The following is a 20,946-nucleotide window of genomic DNA, read 5'->3' on the forward strand; positions in this document are numbered from 1 at the left end:
TATGGCTATTCAATTGCAAAGCAATGCAAAAAAAAAAGAAAATCAATTTTAGGGGGAGGACAATTGATTTTTTTCAAAAATTTTAGCCCAAATCTGAATTTTCAAATTGACGTAGCTCGGTCAATACTGAACCAAACGTGCTCAGATTTGTTTTGTGGGGTTTTTAGACGCAACCTAACAATTCCAGGGGGTCCCCACTGAAATTTGACAACAAAGTGTTTGTTTGAACAACCCTACTGTTACAGGGATGCCTGATAATATCGGATCGGAGCCGGTACTCGATTCCAAATAGCAGTATCGGTGCCGATTCGATACCAAATCATTATAGTAGGTTCAACAATGATTAGTAGCGATCCAATGTAGAATTTACAAATTTAAAACTTAGATTTCTGGTAAAATATTTCATTAAGATCAAAGGTAAATAGGCTTTCCCAACGCAAAAGTAAAGTTCATCCTAAAACCCTGAAAACATTACCTTCTTGCAATTTTATCTTTTGAGCTTATTAATACCTTTTGGTATGGGGTCGGGTCGCGGTACTTCTCGTTTAAATATCGGGTCTCAGGTATCGGGGTAAAAAGCGAATCTATAGCATTTCCCAACCCACGGGTCGCGGCACAAAACTGCGCCGTCGGGTTTGGTTGGTCGCCGACTGTCATATAGTTAACTAACAATAACAACAAGCTTTTTTATTTATACTTACTACAAGCTGCTATATGCTTTAACTTAAATGTGCAATTAAATTACTACAATTTACTAAATCAACTCAATTATGTGATTAATCATCAACTTACTACAAGCTGCAATGAACTTGTCGAAGAAGTTGAATGGTATCACAGGTTCGGGTAATTCCCTGAGGAACATCTTTAAAGCACCGGTTACCAGGTGAATATCCTCCCACTGGGGGTCGCTCAAGTCGATCGTTTCGTCTAAGGAAAAAAAAAGTTGAAAAAATACTCTTGAAATATTTTCACAGAAGAGCTTTAAAAAAAATTAAATTTAATAATAAGATTAACATTTGTTCAAGGAAATGTCTGCTATAATACAAATAATGTAGAATGAAATTCGTTGCTCCAAATGAGATTCAGGGTTAGATGCACAAATCAAAAAGTAAATTTATAATTTAAAAACTGAAGATGCCTGTTTAATATTGAAAACCCTGCTTTAAATAGATCTTTGTAAATTACCATATTTGTCTAATTCTAATCAGGGTAATTAGGCGGCACAATATAAAGACAAATTTTATTAAATTTTCGGTCGGTTCGCGAGAATTTAAAACCATTTGTCTTTTAAATGCTCACCTACTTACCCTGATTTAAATAGGTTTAGAAGCACGTCAGTCATAAGATGTACTCACCCCTATCGACCATGTAGCGAAGTTTCTGGACGTGAGACAAGTTGCCACTGACCCGGTAAATTCCGTCCACGTCCAAACCTACAAGACCGACAGAGTAATATTCATTTTGCATTTAAAAAAATTGAATTATTTCGTTTGAGTTTACTGTAACTTTATTGGAAAGCACTTTCTTTGGTAACAGAACGTATTTTAGCGACTACTTTTTATTTCGTATCGTTATAACAAAGTTGTCGGGAATCGAACCCTGTTCTCAAGATTTTCGGTTAGCAAATTCATGTCATGCTATGTGCAGACTTAGACAACTAGTATTTTTCCATTGTATTCCAATTGATTAAAATAAAATTTAATTTTTTCAGATTCCCAAATAAGAATTAAAATTGAATTTGATTAAATCAATTTACAGTCAATTTTGGTAAAAAAGAATCGCATTTTTTATCAAAAATGTGACAAAGACTGTTTTCAAGCAAATATTTCACCAGAATGGCTAAAACTTGTCTCGACTGAGTAACTAAAACGTTTTTGTACATAACTTAGGTAAAATCGGTAATTAGACAATATTTAAAATCTTAAAACGGCAAGTAATTTACAAATTAGCATAAAATGAGCAGCATATCACTCTATTTCGTCCAAAAAAAAAACCTAAAAGGTCAAGGTTTCCAAGTCAGGCTCTGTGCCATTCTTGAGCTAAATTATCATGAAGCCATTTCACAAGTAACACGCTTTGCCTTAGCTGGGACTCGAACCCTAAACCCTCGTACTTTGCACAAGCTACTTACCTCTTTTTTCAACTTCTTCGACGCAGGTTCGGATGAAGTTGGGAACGTGAGATTGTTCTTTCTCGCACAACTTGTCCAGTGGACATCCGAACACCGACTCTGTAGTAACAACGATGAACGTTAAACAAGCAAAAATATAAATAAATCGTTTCAAAAGGTAAAAACAAGAAAACTTGGAAGGAACTTTAACCTGACATCTACCCGTATACATTTCAAGTATTTGTTTAAAACCGTGGGTAATGACATTTAGTCAATGCTTTTTCGGGCACATTTTTAACACTTATGCTAAACATGAATGAAATTAAAATACTTTTACAGATTCAAATAATTCATGGCAACATTTTTTGGAGCGAATCTTATGTAACAGCGATAAAGTTATCCCAAGTAACAGTGTTAAAACAAAAAAAGTAAGCAATAAAACCTATTGAAAACTAATTTTGCCTGTTGGTAATCTGCTATTCAGTTCTACAATAGAATATTAAAAGATCGTTTAGTTTCTTAAAAACACCTTTAAAGCAATCAGTGTAGATAACGATCCAATAATATTGAACAGAGCTAATTGTTTCATTCGGTCTTAATTGGTATATACGAGAGTTCTACATATAGTTGCCATACATTTTTATGAAATAAATTTCAAGCGTTTAAAGAAAATGTACAGCTTTTCCAAAGATTTAAATCGCGCGAAATGTTAAAAATAATATTTAAAAGCAAACGGGAGGCAATAGTTTCTCATAAGTCAAGATGCATATGAAATAACTTTTAGGATTATTAGAAGACTTTTGACTTATGGAATAAGATGTTTCAAAAATACTTATATTATTTTCAAGAGTTTTTCAAAGACTTTTTGACTTTAAAATTTATTATCACGCTAAATTACACAACTTTTGAAGATTTAAATCATCTGTGGTAACCTTGTGAACATTATTGTGTTTACCTTAGGCGCAGTGTTAACAACATTCAACCGACGTTACAACCAACGTGTATGTTGCAAGCGCTATAAATTACACAGCTATATGCAGGTTGCAGCCACAACATTGATCATCTATTCCCGGAAATCCTACTAAGTGTTGCAGATGTGAAATACCGCGCCAGTAATGCGGCAATCTATAGCAGAGCCTTACTAACTGTGCTTATCTAAGGATGTTGTAACAAAGTTTTGTACCAAAAACTCCACTGCGATCATAAATTCTGCAAATCTTACTATTTCCTAACACGTGAATTCCAACTCATCGGTTAAAAGAAACTAGAGCGACTGATTATGATTTTCAGATACAGACAAATAATAAATAAATCAATCAATAAATATGAGACAAATTACTATGGATCTTTGCCCGCAAGTAACCAAAAACTATATACAGGGATTTAGGTCAATGGTTCTTAGAATGTAGGTAATTATCGAAAAAATGAGAAATGGCTAACAGTGTCATCCCACTATTTAACTTTTTAATGAACATTTTAATTTATTTTTTATTTCTGATGTCATTATATTTATTAGATTACAAGCCTTAATTTGTAACTTAAAAAAATAAAGTTGGTCATGTTTTAATTATGGCATTAACAAGTTGAACGGCAAATATAGATTCGAGCAACTCCAGTTTACATAATTATCGCCCATTCATAAAAAGCGGCCATTATGTTGTGACGTCACAACGCACATAGGCCATTGTTGTCACATTTATTATCTTACTAGTTTTAACCGTGACAACTTTACAAAACTGTACAACTTGTAGGCCAGTCCCTTAAAACTAATGTGTAATATAAAATTCTCATTTGTTGCTTTTTTAAAGTATAAACTTAAATTGTCTGCATTTTTGTTATCGTTCAAGTAATATTTAGATGTTACAGTGGTTTAACGTACTATGACCTGGCCACAAACACTTTTTGAAAAAAATGATGTAAAAACATTTCTTGATCCGCCAAAATAATCAAAATATGAAACGCTATCTTATTTAATTATTTACCAAATTATAAAATAAAAAAATCCTAAATACAAATATGTGTATACTTCAAAAATCAACAAAAGTTAATCATTTGACTCGTGGAACATTGTTCTGCAACCCAAAGTGTATTTAGTGCAAGTTAAGCGCATTGAGACGGTCCCGGCCAACCGGGGTCGTGAGTTCGAACCTCACCTCAGGATAGTTGGTTTTCCAGCCTTCTTTTTACCTTTGGTTTATATTTTGGAAAATCCTAATTATACCAACTTCTTTCGGTAATAGCCTTGTCTATGGAATCCTCTATATTAAGGGTTCCCAACCTGGGGACCAGGAGTCTGTTTCATAAAAAAAATTATAAAATAATACTTTTTTAAATTTATTATCTCTTAGTCTTTATCATTCTAACTACCTGTTCCTGTATTAACCATTTTTTAATAAAATGGCGTTTCTTAATTTTTTTGAATAGGTTGACAAAATAGGGGGGCATTGATTTTGCCCAAATTTTCAAAGGGGTCAAGGTGTAAAAAAGATTGGGAACCCCTGTTCTATATTATAAAATACATAATTTATTTAAAATAGGCCCGACTTATATTTGTTTAAATTAAAGATGACAATACACAATTCGAAACTAATATTATAGTAATATAAAGCCGCCAAAAAATTCAGGTGATTATTATTCAGCCCAGCCGCCCAGCACCTTATATGCGCATCACACAATAAATACGTTGTCGGCAAACTAGTGACAGGTAACCTATAACAAATGGCAGGCGATGACTGCACACTGTTGATGACGTGGTTATTTCGTAACAATGGCTTGAGTGATGGCACATTGACGGCTGATTTAAGTAAAGCGGGCCGGGATTACCAAATTATTCACCTTATATGTACTCACAATGATTCCCATTTAATTACATTTTCTATAAAAATTTATTTAGATTTGAAGCATGCCAAACTTCAGAATAGGTGTCGAAAACGATTTTTTGTTCTAATCACAATTTTGTAGTTAGTTAAAAATCTGCGAAATTTTTGTCGCCTTTTAAAAGTTTTAGTGTTTTTTTTTTTAATTTGTACGTACGGTAAGTTTCGCATTAGTATTTATATACTGCACTTCTTTTCCTTGATCATTAAATTGACAAAGGTGATAAAACTCATTTTTCTAGATCAAGAGAGAATATTTGTGCAATCAGTTCTATTTTAAAAACGTTAATCAATGATTTGGACATTTTCAAACTTTTCACATAAATAAACAGTTTCAAACAAAAATGTAAGTTTACTTAAATTTCATCGACCTTTTATGATTGCTTTCCTAGAGACTCGTGCGATAAAATTAGTTTAAAAAGTTATTCACTGATTTGGACATTTAGTGCTTTCACATGAATTTCAAACAAAAATGTAAGTTTACTTAATTCCACCGACCTTTTATGATCCCTCTCTCCTGGAGGCTTTCCATCGTCGGTCGTCTCCCGATGAACTTTTTTAACTTGGTCCGAACTTTGTCTGAGTTCTTTGCATCCGAACCATGACGAGACGCTGTGGAAATTAAACTTGGTCAGAAGAAAAATATATATCTGTAGAGAATAGTAGAAACGCTTTCTGCCGATACTAAATTAATATATTGGCAATTCAGCCAAGATTCACAATTCAGTTATCTATACTTCAATGCAGTGCTTATATTGTGGACGGCGAAACAAACTAAAATTGATGTAACTAAACTAATTTAGAGAGAAAATAAAATTTGGTCAGAATAATAAAGTCAGGAAAAAATAATTGGTCGCGAAAAAACTTCGTTAAAAGAAAAAAATATAGCTGTTTAAAAAACAAAACGTGACCAGAAAGAAATAAACTCTACCGGAAAAAACACTCACAAATACTTGGCTAAGAACAAAAAGTAACCAATCAGCAAGTTGCTATTTTGGGCCATTGCTAAAAGATTCAACCCACATGAAGTTATGTAAAAAACGAAAAAAAGTGTAGCGTAATCGGCACAAATTAAGCACAACATAAAAAAAAAAACAATTTTTAACTGTATTAAAAATATTAGAGCATACCAAAAACTGATGTAAATTGTTAGCGTCATCAATTTGCAGCAAATGCGTTTTTAAACTTTTATTTTTAATTTTATTTGCACTAAAACGAATCTTAACCAACAGAGACATCGACGTTTAATTATAGCTGGGAATACAAAAGATCAGCGTCGCAAAACGTGACTTCATTCAGTGAAATATGAAACTATTCCCGGGGGTATTTCAGTTTGGGAGTAATTGAAGATCAATAGAACGCGAATTTAATTCTCAGTATTGTGAGGCGCATAAAGTTACTTACATTTCGCCCCACCACTTGACACAAGTCTATAGTGACAACTGACAAATATCAGACAGGGTGAACCTTCAAAAATCAAAATCAACCAAAAATGTAATTTCGACAAAAGTAGGCAACAAAGTATTCTTAACCTGGTCATAAAATTAAGAAGACTGAAACAAGTTTGTGACGTACGACGAAGTCCACAGTAAACCAATTAATTCATGATGCGTCACAATTCTGCAAATTACGGAACTGGCCTTCAACATTTTGCATTTTGCAATTGAAACATAAAACTGTATTTGGCGAATCGGCAGGAAAGTTGACGCGGACCGGCGCCAACTTATACAATGATGTATATAAAACCCGGTAAAGTTTGCGGTGACCGGCCTAATCATTTTCTACACAAATGGAAATCTACTTTTGTTCACGCAACAAACCAAAAGTTGTCATGTAGGCCAACAGTATACTGTTCTTGCATTTTCAGGCTTGGGCTGGAAAGTTCCCACGTGGAATCGAAAAAGCATACGGCGCCATTGATTGTTAGGAGAACAATAAAGGAATTTCCTTGATAGTTGAAATCTACAAGTTTTTATATGGTTTCTACAGATGGCAAACTTGTTCCTACATTTGAGAGAAGATTCTACTCGGGTCACAAGATACTGGACACTCAAGGGGGGAACTAACCAATTTCTTTCTGTTTAATTACAATTTAACAAATAAGCTTTTTCCTTAAAAATTATATTAAAAAAATGTTTTACTCAGTTAAAAAAATTTACGCACTTAGAACACACTTTTTGGGTGCAAGGGTAACAGTTAGGGTTGCGGAATTATTGTGACTACAAAATTAAAAAAAAACAGTTTTTAAATATTTATATTTTGAACCAACAAAGAATAATGTTTTTTAATTGTTGCAAATCGGTTAGATTTTTCCTCCTTTAACTATATATTTTTTAAATAACCTTGTTTATATAATATTAGCACTGCATTACAGCTACTTTGATTTGCCAAATAGCATCGCTCCTGCGTGACTCACGTGGTTTGCTCTTCTTCTTTTTTTCCTTCTTCTTCTTGGAATCTCCGCTTGTGACGTCATCATCGGGGTCATCGACCGAGAGGCGATCGTTGACGATGTAGGGTTGAGGGTGGGGGTCAAGGGGATCCACCTGATTCTAAAGCATACAATAGTCGATCAAATTTGTGTTCAACCTGTGGCCAATGTTGATCTGTAGCATTGTTGCAACGTTCTAGTAAAACAATGGGAATTGTCGGCGTCATAATGGTTTTGAGATAGTAATAATAGACAATTACATAAGCCAGGTGATTGAATAAATGTTTTTTTAACTTTGCGCACAACCAATACTGAGTTCTGCATTAAACATTACTGGGTCGCATTGTTGCAACATTCTAGTAACACTATGGGCATTGTCGACGTATAATTGTTTTCAATAAACCTTTTGTTAATTTATAACAGTTTTTTTATGTTTAGGCGTTAACCGTACTTCTAATTCTAACAATAAAGTTGTTAAACTGATTTTGGGTCAAAATAAATTGATACTTTGTTGAATTTACATTCAAATAAAACGAAACCTCAGTTGGCTAGAAAATAGTTTCAAGTCAATTTGATCAAAATCGTTCGAAACTTAAGAATCGATATAAAATAAAACAAAAAATCAAAATGAATGAACCAAAAAAACTAAAAACAATCGTTCTCTTAAGTCTTAGTAGACTTTAAAGTGTTAAACCTTCAGATAGAATGCTTTATCGATAGCTACACTTTTTACAGTTTTTTTAATTATGTTTGGATACCGTTACAAATCTGCGCACTAGACCTTTCATGGCGTCACGTCTTTACAATGCCTATGTAGTCCACTCAATATAGCTTGTGCCAAACATCTACAACAAATCTAGCTTAGCAAAGATATGTGTGCGAGTGAGGAAGAAACAGTGTGACATTGAATTCTGTCATGTGTAAGATGAGGCTCTTTTTGCGGTTAAGTGAGAAATGTGGCTCTTGGTCATTGACTGGTTGGCCAGCCCTGGGATAGTTAATACACAACTTTGCAGCAGGGAGTTTCAGACATCCCAAAAACACAACTAAATCTGGTTTACGTTTGCTACGAGTATTAAGTCGTTAGTTCGCAACTATAAAGTGGACCTCGACTGAGCTACACGGGCTCAGAGGGGAGCGAGTCGAGAAACAACATTAGCACCGTTGCCTGCTGCATCCTGTTGATAAAACTAGCCTCTGGTGAGGTTCGAACTCACGACCTCTGTCATACCAGGACCATCGTTCTACCAACTGATCTATGCAGGCTCAGAAGGAAGCGAGTCGAGAAACAACCATAGCACGATGGCTTGCCGCATCCCGTTCGTAAAACTACCTGTGATGAGGTTCGAACTCACGATCTCAGTCATACCAGGACCGTCGCTCTACCAACTGAGCTACACAGGCTCAGTAGCAAGTTGTCAACCCTGCTTGCTCATCATTTTAGTTAAACCGTAACACACCCTTGAAACACAACAAAAGCTGACATACGTTGCTATAAATGAGGAACCGTTAATTCGCAACTCTAAAGCGGACTCAGGACCTCGACTGAGTTACGCAGGCTCAGAAGGGCTCAAGTAGCAAACTCTACCGGCTCGTCGAGAACATAGGTTTGATATGAATATCGAACCGTTAGTTTGCAACTGTAAAGCTGCTCAAGTGAAGAACATACGTTAGACTTCCACATGGATTCGTTCGAGAGCTTTCTTCCCAACTTCCTGAAGATGTTGAAGTGGAACCGAGTTTGCTGTTTCTCCATCTCCCTGGGGCTCACACCCACGGGCAGGGTGAGGGTCTTCACCGCACGGGGATGCCCCTTGGGGCTGGCCAGGTTTTCACAGGAGGATGTCGGAGCGGAGGGGAGTGAGAATTGGTGGGAGAAAGAGAATTGGTGGGAGGAGGATAATTGGGAGGAGGTGGAGGAGAATTGGTGGGAGGAGGAGGAGAATGGGTGGGAAGAGGAGGAGAGATGTCGCAGCTCCGTGGGAGAGGAGATGGCTAGCTTCTTAACGCGCGAAGAAGTCTCGAAGTAATTCGCTTCGTCCCTTGTTACGTCATTAACCACCAGGTCGAGCAGCATCGAGGGGGTTTTCCTCCGCGATCGGCGCGCGGGGGGGACTGGTGACGTCATCTTTTCCGAAAGGTGTGACGTCATGGCGGTGTCGCTCGCCGATTTCTTGATGCCGTTACTCTGGGGCTTGGGAGGAGTGAGAGAAGGAGTGGGAGGAGTGAGTAAAGGAGTGGGAGGAGTGAGAGAAGGAGTGGGAGGATTGCTCCTGTTGCTCGTGAGCTCCAAGTAGTCGTTATTTACATTAGGAGGAGGAGCTCTTGTCCTCCTGGAGCGCTCCTCTTGGGAGGCACGAGGAGCTGCTCTCGTTTTCTCCTGATGAGTTGCTCCAAGCGACCCAGACCGCTCCTCCTGGGATGTGGAGTGGATCTTCCTCACCATCTCGGAGTGACATCTCAGCAGGTTCGCTCCTTTGTGCGCCAACGGCGGAGATTCCGAGGGTTTGTAGATCAAATCCTGCCGAGGTCGGTATTGTCCAGGGGTCCCGAGTTCGATTCCCTCCGATGACAAGATCTGGTTTTGGGCTCGTCTTCCCTTTTTGTTGTAGCTGGCGAGTTCCCAGGGTTCGGTTTCGAATCTCACGCGGTCCACATTCTTGCGGTTGCCACTACCACTAAACGACGCAACTTTCATCACGTTGTGGCTGTTTGTGGCAGGCATGTAGTTTGTGGCAGCAACAACTGGTTGGCCGCTCAGCAAGTTAAACTGCTTCGTTTTGCGATTCATCTTCCCAATGTTCAGTTTAGATATTTTTCTTGTTACTCAGTTTTGAGTGTATTTTGTTGGATTTAGGTTTATTGACCAAACTCTTGCATAATCCTTGAGAAGTTTATTTCGCTACACTTAAGTGAAACCAGCTCACAGAAATATCTTTAATACACACAAAGTGGACTTTGAGAAAAACAAATATCAGTTACTGATTCAGATTATTGACGTCCTTATTCACTGTAATCTGTACAGTAATACCGTATCCAAAAAACAAATAAATTCTATTTAAAAAAAAACAATACAATCGAAAAAATGTAGATTGGGCAACACAGACAAGCCATACAACTGACATATGTCGCACTTACGTAAACTCAAAAATAACCACGTGGAACGAACTACCCAGAAAACGAAGAACGCGCAACGAAAAATCACAAAGCTCTATCCGTAAATTAAGAAAAATAAGGACACCATATGAAGAACAACCTTCTAACTACTTTAAAATGCAAACACGCAATCGCACATTTTAATCAACCACTCTCATCCTGAAACCTCAAACATCAACTGCAGGCCACAAAACTTGACAAGAGCGCAGCAATTAAACAAGGCAAGCAAGTCAACAGCTCGGGTCAGTGAGCCCTTCTGCTGCTTAAAACTTGCCCCTGACGTATCACAAGCTGCATTATTGTTTCCACACCAGCTTTCATTCCAACAATCGCGATCGCTGAAGGATTGCGCCACAATAGCCGGAAGTAATGATTCGAATGGAAAGGTTGAAAGCTTACTCCTCAAGCAATTGAATGCTCGCAAAAGCAAGACGCATTGTGCGAGGAGTGCTTGTAATTTAAACTTGATGATATGCTGCTTGACTTGCCCGAGTGTTTTACATTTAATTTTATTTCTACAGAAATATTTTTTATTTAATTTTATCAGAAAATGAACAAGTGCCATCAATTGTTAGTTTAGTAATCTAATTAAGGGGTATTTCCGCTTACGCAACACATTTGAGTAATGACACAACAAATAAACAAGGTATGGGACCTAACAATTGGCAATGGGAAATAGTTTTGAAAACCGATGATTTACAAAACCTCAGAACGTTTATTCAAACAACTGCAGATCTAAAATAAAAATTAAAACCAACCTTCAAAGGCTTATTTATGCCCTCACGTACTGAAAATGCTAGTAGTTACAACGACTAAACAAGGGTCTGCTTATAACATTTAATATAATTCTGGGAGTCACAAATAAATAAACAGTAGGCGCTTTAACCATTTAGTTGGACGTTAGTCGGCAAGCACATTTAACTTTTTTGAAAAAAAATTATTTTGGCTTCAAATTTTAGCAAGAATCAGATTAATTTCTTCCAAATCAAAACACAATAGACTTGATAAATAGTAATCTGTCATAGTACCGTACTACGAAACTGTAATAAGAAAGTATTTCTCTGTCACTTTGTTGGCAATTATATCTCAGTTAATTTTAAAAGATTTCAACAAAAATTTGGTGAAATTTGTCCTAAAAGAAAAACAGTGGCCAATCAAGTATGGCTTCTTGTTGTAATACGCAAGAATTTCTGTTATTTTGTTGGCCATTATATCTCAGTTAATTTCAGAAGATCTGTCGAAATCCTTTCTAAAACAAATACAGTAGTCAAACCCAAGTTCAACTTCACATTTACTAAATAAGCCCTTGTCATAAAGTATGCTAATAAAAGTAAACGGCTAAGTATTTATTCTGACTAATATTTTTGTATTATTATTTCTGTGGATGTCTAGCGTTGAATTATCTGGTGTTGTGTACATAAAAGACGACAGTAGCAGCTCACAGGAAACAACACACAACACGCTGCGGACGACAATCATTTAAACACCTCCGAAATATCATCAAAACATCGACGACATTAACGTTTTAACTCTCATCCTATATAACACAACGCTCGACAAATTGCATAGAAATATTAACAAATACCACAGCAACCAGGTCCGCAATAAACTACGTTTTATTTGGAATAAGTTGAATAGATAATTAGGCTTTAAACACAATGTAACCACCGGTGTGGTATCTCATAATATGCAGCACAAGCGTAACCTTAAATGAATTATTTGATCAAGAAACAAGGCATTTAAAGCTGCTCAATTGGCTTGAATTTGGAATGTGTCACAATTTTATAGTAAACTGAAGACTAAAAAAGCACAGAGAAGTAAATATTTAATAAAAGCGCATTCTTAACTAATACCGGTTGTAGATAAAATTTGCTGAAACATTACAGCTCTTATAATTGCTATTGTTTAACATCATAATATAAAGTAATCGCAAATAGAAGCAGTCTGAGTGAAATCCCGGCAGCAGTTATTGAAACTCGTTCTGGTGGTCGCAAAATAATCAATAACAGGCTTGTTGAATGATTAGGAGCCAAGTTCAAGTGGAAACCTTCCACCAGCAACTTTTGTAATCTGCTCATACGTTAAAAATTGAGTTTGAACTAACAAAACACATAGGGTCTCCAGTTTAAGAAATCTTTGTAAATGGTTTAATTCTAAATCTTTGTATTTGTCCAGTTTTAAATCTCGAAATCAGGTGGCGCTATATATAAAGACAAATTGTATGTTTACAAGGTTTCGCACAAGCGTTTGTCATCAGGTCAAAGTAAAAGTGCATTTACAATTTGTCGTTAAACAGCGCCACTCGATAGGAAAAATCTAGGCTTTTTAAAAACTTTTTAATTTTCAGTTAAATTCATGACTTTTATGAATTTAATTTCATGTTTATATTTTAAAGATTCAAAAACCTTTAGCAACACTGTGCCTTCATAAAACACTAGTCTTACACCCGCTATGAAACCCAGAGCATCAGTTGAGCTTCTCTCTACCTATCCACTAAAACCAGCCCAGCAAAGGGTAACGACAACAGATCTGCAAAGTAGATTTGAAGTACATCCGTCGATGATGAATGCGCGCATTAATTTGGTCGATGCGAGTTTATTGAGCAAAACGTCACATCACTACTTCTCTACGTTTCAAAGCATTTTCAACTCTTAATTAGTCGGCTAATAAGAATAAAAGCGAAAGTTGGTCCGCATATGATTAACAAGAACTGACAATAGGAAATAACGAAATTAAGCGTATAGAATTACAACATGGCTGTTCATTAGCTTAAAGGGAATTTCACCTCTACGAATAAAGCCATGTAAACTCGATAACTTGGTGGCTGTAACATGACCTTATTAAGCAACCAAATAATTGACTGCAACGAAAACTTGAGTATTTTTCGCCCACAACATAGGTATCTAGCGAAAAGTCAGAAATCACCCGAAAAATGTGTAAAAAATACCCTTGGTCTTAATTCTGGCCAGTTAATAACCTGTAAAGCCTATTAAAAAAGACTGACTTAGAATATCAACTTTCTAAGTGTGTTTTCACACTCCTAGACATTTAGTTTGTAGCTTTGAAAATAGAGTCGTTTAATTTGGTAATCATCATGAAATGTGGAAAGTTGAGTCACGGGAAACCGTAGATTAGAAACAGGGAACGAACACAAATTTTCTGGGGGGAGGATGCATGACGTCATTTCTACAGATAACGCCGCACGAAAATTAAAAACTAATAATTTCACATAAATTTTGAAAATATAAATTTAAAACACCGGTGATATTTGAGTTGTGTGTGAAGTATTATTCAGGCGGAAATTTGGAAATATATTGTTTTTTAATGTTCCCCCTCCCCTTCCCTTATTACTAGGCCCTGGATGTAAAACACAACATTTTATCGCTGGGTTTGTTGACATTGAAATACAGGGAAATCGCTTGTGAGTCTAGTTCAGTAGTTATTGATCTTTTACTGTCGTTTCCTTTTAAAAGAATCCATTAAATATCAACTTCCACCTTTTTCGACGCTTTATTTTGTATTTAAATGTCAAGATAAAAAATCTGAATGGGTTAATTTACACACCTTATCATTTTTTCCTCAGTTTAGAATACGTGTGCATAATTGTAAATGTATTTTCGAACTGCAATCGCAGGGTTTACAAAGAGTTCCCAACTTATTTGTAATTATAAATAAAATAACCCTTATTCTGCAAACATATGTGTAGAAAAATAAAGCCGGTGTGTCACTAAAACAGTGGTTCCTTACCGCAGTGTCGCTTTTAATGCAAGGGTGGCAAAATATCGCTTGAACTATTTGTCTTTCTAATATTTGCTTTATTGGAAAGTTCTTAAAACAATTGTTGTGTAACAATTGGTGTAATAAATTATTAACAATTCCCTTCGTGTGTTTAGTTGATAAGACATTACGGTAAAACCACTTGGCGAAAAATCTAGAAAAAGTGCCGCAATCTATTTATTTTATCTCTAGAGTCCTCTTCACCAAAACGGTCGAAAAGTTCTGCGCTAAAACATGAAAGACTTAATGTTCCCACGAGTCACAGCACGATAAACTCCCGTGAGGCTGGAACTTTAACTGACAAGTCAGACAAGACAAGAAACCGATTTCCGCTCCCTGCTAAGACTTTCACTGAAACAAGTTTTTGGAACCGTTTTTTTTATCAAACTCTGACTCGGCCGAGTTGTGAGTCAACCATAACTCGTCGAGAAATATTTTGTGACTTATATGTTCAACTTTAGAAATTTCTTTAAACGCTTTATCGGAAATATGTAACTAAATTTGACGAAAACGCGATTAAATTGGGCAGGATGCCGTATCTTCACAACATTCAAATAAGACAAAAAGTATGGAGTACGGCCATCAAGTTGACATGCCAGTACCCTTTAATTAAAGTTAAAAAACAAATACCGAAGATTGTGAGTTCGATCCTCAATCAAGCAGATTCTTGCTAAGGTAACTCTAAAAATTAACGTCAATTTATATCGTAAAATAACCCATAAAAAGTTATGACGGCGTCCAAAATAGTAATTTTGTAATATCGTTAATCGTACGATATCAGAATGTAATATCGATACCCCGGCGATATAAGACCACCATCATGAACAACCATAGTTCAACAGACAACATCCCCGCACATAAACATCTTATAATGGTTTCTAACACAAGTTGTTTTAGAAGTCTATCATCCACATGACAAACAAACAACAACACAAAACCAACAGCTAGAACAAATCAGCCAACAGAAGATAAAAACCTAGGAATGTTAAACATACCCAACGCTAACTGTTCAAAACGCAAGATAACGCTTCCCTTAAAATTGATTAAGAGTTTACTACACGCTGCAACTTATAACCACAATGACGTCATAATGGCATTGTTATAGTGGAACGTAAAAACAATGACAGCAACTAATGTGCCCAAACAATAAAAAAGAATCTAAATCTAATAACTATGAATAAAAATATGGTTTTAAAGAAAGTTTTAGGTGGGATTCGATTCGTTTTGAATTATAAATTTAAATCGTTACAAAACACCCCGATTTAACCTTTTATTGTCAACCACTTTAACTGCCTCGCATATCTATCGCTTTTCTAGTTTGCTTTATATGCGTATTACTTATTTTGATTCAACGCTGCAGATGATATATTGCTCCGAAATAAACACACAAAGCTAAATATAATCTCTGGCTGACCAAACGAGCTTATGTTTGGCAACATTATGACTTCTGTGTCTCTATTACTGTTTTCCCCGATATCTTGATGTAGTCTAGGTTGTCGTCATGTGGTCACAGATTTGCCCAAGGCGATGTTATTAGGCAACATGTAGCGGCACTAAAAGTGGGTTGTTCCCTAATGTTTACTACCGCCATAATGCGGACAGCGTGTTCTATTAGGTCAGGTTGAAACTTATGTTTTTGTTCAATTAACAAAGAAGCACAACAACAACGAAAATCCCTGTAATCTACTGAATAGTTGTAATTTGATTTAATGTTTTTTTTAATATGTTACCATGTGGGGAATGCTTGAAACTTTTTTCATGTTTTCGAAATGTTTTGATATTTGTAATTGATATTTTTTGGGGGTATTTACTGCAGCCATTCTTGAGCTTTTTCCTAATTTAACATTGTTTTGACGAAAATGACTTTAGGAGAAAAACAAGAATAATTGTAAAAGGTGATTCGGAAGTTCTATCTGGTAATTTTTTTTTGCGAAAATATATTTAGGTAAACAGTAGCTACGTCGTGACCTTACGTAGCTACGTCATAACGTGACGTCACTAAGTAAAATCTAAACTTGACGTCACGAAGAAGTAACCTTGAGAACATCATTTGTGAATTTGTTAAGTTTAAGTTTGAAGAGCTGTTACTTTTAACACAAAATCTATATTTGGAAAGATGTTATCAATTCGCGCAAAGCGAAAAAATGCCTTTATATCGTTTAAGTTGCAAAAAATGTGCTTTTTTGCGATGAGTCGCACGACTTTGGGCTGAAACCGTTTGTCCCAGGATCCGTCCCTGATTTAGATATACAATGTAGAATAAAAGCCCAAGTACATGTGCTTGCGATAGATTTAATTTAGCAAAGTTGTGAGCCAGACTCAACTCTACATCCCTACCATCCCCCACACATGCCTTCATTGCTGCAGCGCTGTACTTAGTATTCCAAATAGTCGAATAGCATCCACTTTACACCATGTGACCAACTTAAAATCACGTGAGCTATATTTAGTCACATCACGCCTTTTGCAATCCACAGTTTCCTGCATTGTATCTTCTATTGTTACAGAAATGCTGAAAAATTCCCACTGCGCGATTTGCATATTGCCATAAGCCCATGATAAAAACACTGAACTTTATGTAATATTTGTTTCCTGTTTTAGCAGCTACATATATCCATTCAGTAACAGTTAGACGAAACGGATCAAAAGAATAATTGCCAGTACAATGTAGCGATGAAAAATGTGTTTTTTTATAATTATTTTTTTGCTAATTTAATTACTTTGTTGCCAATTGCTTTGCGGCAACTTTCCTGAGTGAATTTAAACTAATATTTCAGTTGTCATATTGTCGCAATAGAACGACCGATAACCTCATGTTTATTAAGGTTACTTGTTGTATGACGTAACTTTGTGACGTCATCTCGGAAAATGTTCACTTGTCCTGGCAAAAAAATATTTTACGTTTAACCGCTGATGCAAAGTGCTTTCAACGAAGATGGAAATGTTTAAGCGTTTCAACAATGTGTGTAATGACAGTTCACATGTTTCAGCTGAAGGGCGAGGTCACAGTTAACAATAAAGACGCGTGTGCGTATCTTTCATTCATGTTTAGATCACAAATTAAACATCAAGTTGTGATGAACATCTAGTGTAAGCTTCAACAATCCAAAATACTTCCAGACTTAGCATAATTCTGTTGTCACCGAAAAAAACATGAAACCATCTCAAAAACTCGTTTTTAGGAAATGATTTAAGATTAGGAGAGTCATGTAATTTTGTTTTAAATCGGGTCATTTTCATGAAATGAGTTAACCACAATTTTAGTTCTTGGATACAAAACAAAACCGAAAACACTTTTACGGCTACCAAATCCTTAGACATGACGTCGCACAAATACGTCATAACGTGACGTCACAAAGGTGTAGTATCCTAAAAATGCCTGCTTCCAAATATGCGCGCGAATCCAAAAGTTAAATCTCATTGTGTGGATTGTCCAATAGTTTATGTTGTGGAACTAACGTGTATTTACTAACGACTGCTTTTCAACGTTTGCTGCAAATTCAACGCACGACGTGGCGCAATGGTGACGAAATAAACCCACTGTTACGTCATACTGCAGGGAATTTTGAAAGACTCAATCTAATACGAGCTAACGGAAGTACAATGAACGGAAACTATCGGGATTCTTTAATGGGTTCTGGATAAAAGTTGATAAAGCAAGAGCTACCCGCATCTAAGAAGATGTTAAGATTTATAAAAGCAAACAGGTTAAACATTAAATTATTTCTTAATTAGGGTAGACTGTAACGTAGCTTAATAATGCAAAGCCAAAAAGGTCGAGTAGATCGACATCATCTTGATTAAGACGTTTCGATACGAACTTGTATCATCTTCAGTTAATGTGACTAAGAAATAAATCAAAGCATTACTTTTAAAAGGTGGAACGCAATGTTTTTTACAGCAATATATATTTCGCCTTATAAATAGGCATCATCAGTTTCGTGTTCGAGTAGAATCATGATTCTCTTCTGATACGGAAGCAAGGATCTTTAATTTTCATTGTTTGCGGGAGTTTCCTTATTACAGCGCATCTGAGGTGGTTTCACTTCCAATTTAAACAACTGTTTCCATTTTATCCCATTATACTTGCTTTATATCAAGGGTTTCAATCTTTTTGTAATGCTGAGCTTCTAAATAAGTTTATGTTTTGCTTGACCTGCACAAATTTATAGAAATTACGCCCTAAACAAGTAGACTTATAAAACCTGCCTTATTCAGGCCAATAAATGTAAAACAAATTAATTGCGTCAAAATAATTTTAAAGAGACGGTGCCAAAGCGTTTTATTTTTCAATTAAACCTTTTTTGGTAAAAAATCGGTCCATTTGTTAAATTATACCCAAAGATTTTAATAAGGCCTTGGAATAAGACCCCCTAAAACCAGTCCACGTACCACAGTTTAAGTTGAAGAACCTTTGCAAATATTTTGTTTAAAAACAAGTTAATGTCGGCAAATGGGATTGTTGAGAACTCTAATATGCCAATGCTATCACAGTTCTAAAATATATGGATTAACGTTATACAGTTGTCAGCGGTTAGCAGAAATTGTTATGTAGTTTGAAAACCTTATATGTCATCATATTAAAGTGCTGGTTTACTAAACATATGCTAGTGAGTCATTGATAAGACCTGTTGAAATGCGTAGGTTTCACACAACAGTTCCTGATATGGTGGGTTCTATTCCAGCAGCATAATATCACATGTTTGTTGTGGGTATTAGACAGAAAAATATATACTACAAAATCCAACTATTGATGCAAATTTCGTCCACATTTGTCCAATCATTAATCAGGAAATCATGCTGCACTGGTTACCAACTATATTGTTGAAATTAATTCTCTTACCATTTTCATATAAAGTAAATAATTTTTATTAAAAATATTGCTACAAATGTAATTGCAATTAATGCAAATCTAATGCACCACGTGTAAAAATTAAACCTAGTTGGAAGCCACATTTGTACAATTAATAATCTAGAAATCATTGTCACCGGTTACCAACTATATAGTTAAAATTATTACTCTAATAATTTGTTATTAAACAGTTATTAAACACTGTCAACTAGTTTACAATTTTGCATATAAACTAATTAATTTTAATAAAAAAACAAAAAAATATATTTGCTATATATGTAATCGCAACAGCCTTCTAATTACTCTAATGCAGCAATGTAAGCCCTACTATTTGCCACATATGACTGCCTTTAGATTCCAATATGCAAATAACAACATACAAAAAATTTAAACAATAAACAAAAACAATATTCAGCATGCAAAATAAGAATGTTTCAGTGATAATAAGAAAATAATTTGTGTTAGTTTCTTACTTTTAGTACCTTCTTAGAATGTGAGGAAGTTCTTTTTAAAAACATACTTGATCCAAACCGCTAGGGTCCACCAAAGTTTATTAAATGTTACTTTAAAACTGCCACAGTTTAAACCATTTTGTAAATACTACAGCAACAACTGTAAATTAGGTAACAATGTAATTCAAAAGCTCATTTGTAGGTGTTTTGCAGCACTTTTAGTAGAGAACAGCCTATTTTCACCATATGACAACATTCTCTTATATGTTATATAGCAACAATTACAATTTTTTAAACAGAAAAGTGCTCTATAGAACAAGGTAAATTATTGTTATTTTTTAACCTTTGCAGACTCTTCTACATTAGAAGTAGCACAAATCTCTCTTTTGAAAAGCAATATAACATAAAATTTGACAGTAAACATAATTACTTCTGTTTTTTGTAGATATTGGAAAAACTGTACAAAAAATAGGGGTACTTCTAAATATTGAAAATTATCAATTTTGAAAGAGATAGTAAGCAGAGTAACACTAAAAAATAGTTTAATCCCAAAGCAGTTCAAAGACAACCTTAAACTTTTACTTTGCATTGATTTATGTAAAAGACTAACAATTGGACAATATTAAGAACAGATTGACTGACAAAATCCTATTTCAATACAATTGTAAACAGTTTAATAGGTGTAAAACTAACAGAACAAAAACAAATGAAATCAATCACTTTACCACTAACACAAATGAAACAGGTTTCCATCACTGCAATGTTACGTGATTGTTATGCACAGACTTTAAACAAGTCCATAGTTTTATAGTTTCCTGGAATTAAACTAATTTAAAGTTCTACTTAACAAATGAGGAATAATTTCAATGAAATGTGTGTTATATATGTAGAACTGTGTATTAAACTAGTATTTTACAAATTTTAATAATCAAAAATGAAAATTAAACTACTGTATCACAAACTTTATCTGAATGGAACAACAAATTTATTACTGTTAGCTAACTAATAAAGAAATAAGCCAACAATTGACTACCTTGTAAAAACATGTTCTAATATGATAAAATAAAGCTAAAAGTGCCAGTTTATGTTATAGAATAATAACACTATTAAAAGCCAAAATTAAGAATTAACCGAACAACAAGACTAACTGGTATAATGCAAGTTCTAAATGTTAAAATAAAAACATAACTTCAGCTGTTTAATCTAACTATTAAAAAAGTTCTACTTAAAAGATAGAAGAATTTGAATGACCAGAGACTAGTGTTATACAGATAGAAGAATGTTCCTTTCTA

The 20,946-nt window shown here is 35.1% G+C and overlaps 1 protein-coding gene and 1 non-coding gene across 2 annotated transcripts in view; both read right to left on the minus strand.

Annotated features, from left to right (window-relative positions):
• LOC146157990 (rho GTPase-activating protein 12-like) overlaps positions 1-20,946 on the minus strand; it is a 41,126-nt gene that overhangs the window by 2,613 nt on the left and 17,567 nt on the right. The window contains exons 18-22 of the mRNA XM_083383685.1: positions 7,403-7,538; positions 5,485-5,598; positions 2,132-2,230; positions 1,356-1,433; positions 793-927 (exon numbers count right to left, since the gene is read on the minus strand). Coding sequence (XP_083239811.1) covers positions 793-927; positions 1,356-1,433; positions 2,132-2,230; positions 5,485-5,598; positions 7,403-7,538 — 562 coding nt within the window. The remainder of the gene's footprint in view (positions 1-792; positions 928-1,355; positions 1,434-2,131; positions 2,231-5,484; positions 5,599-7,402; positions 7,539-20,946) is intronic.
• Positions 8,748-8,821, minus strand: Trnat-ggu (transfer RNA threonine (anticodon GGU)). The gene has a single exon. It is a non-coding gene; the product is annotated as a tRNA-Thr (tRNA).

The sequence above is a fragment of the Ascidiella aspersa genome, chromosome 3 (genome assembly GCF_963924565.1).
Source record: "Ascidiella aspersa chromosome 3, kaAscAspe10.2, whole genome shotgun sequence".
NCBI classification, from domain to species: domain Eukaryota; kingdom Metazoa; phylum Chordata; class Ascidiacea; order Phlebobranchia; family Ascidiidae; genus Ascidiella; species Ascidiella aspersa.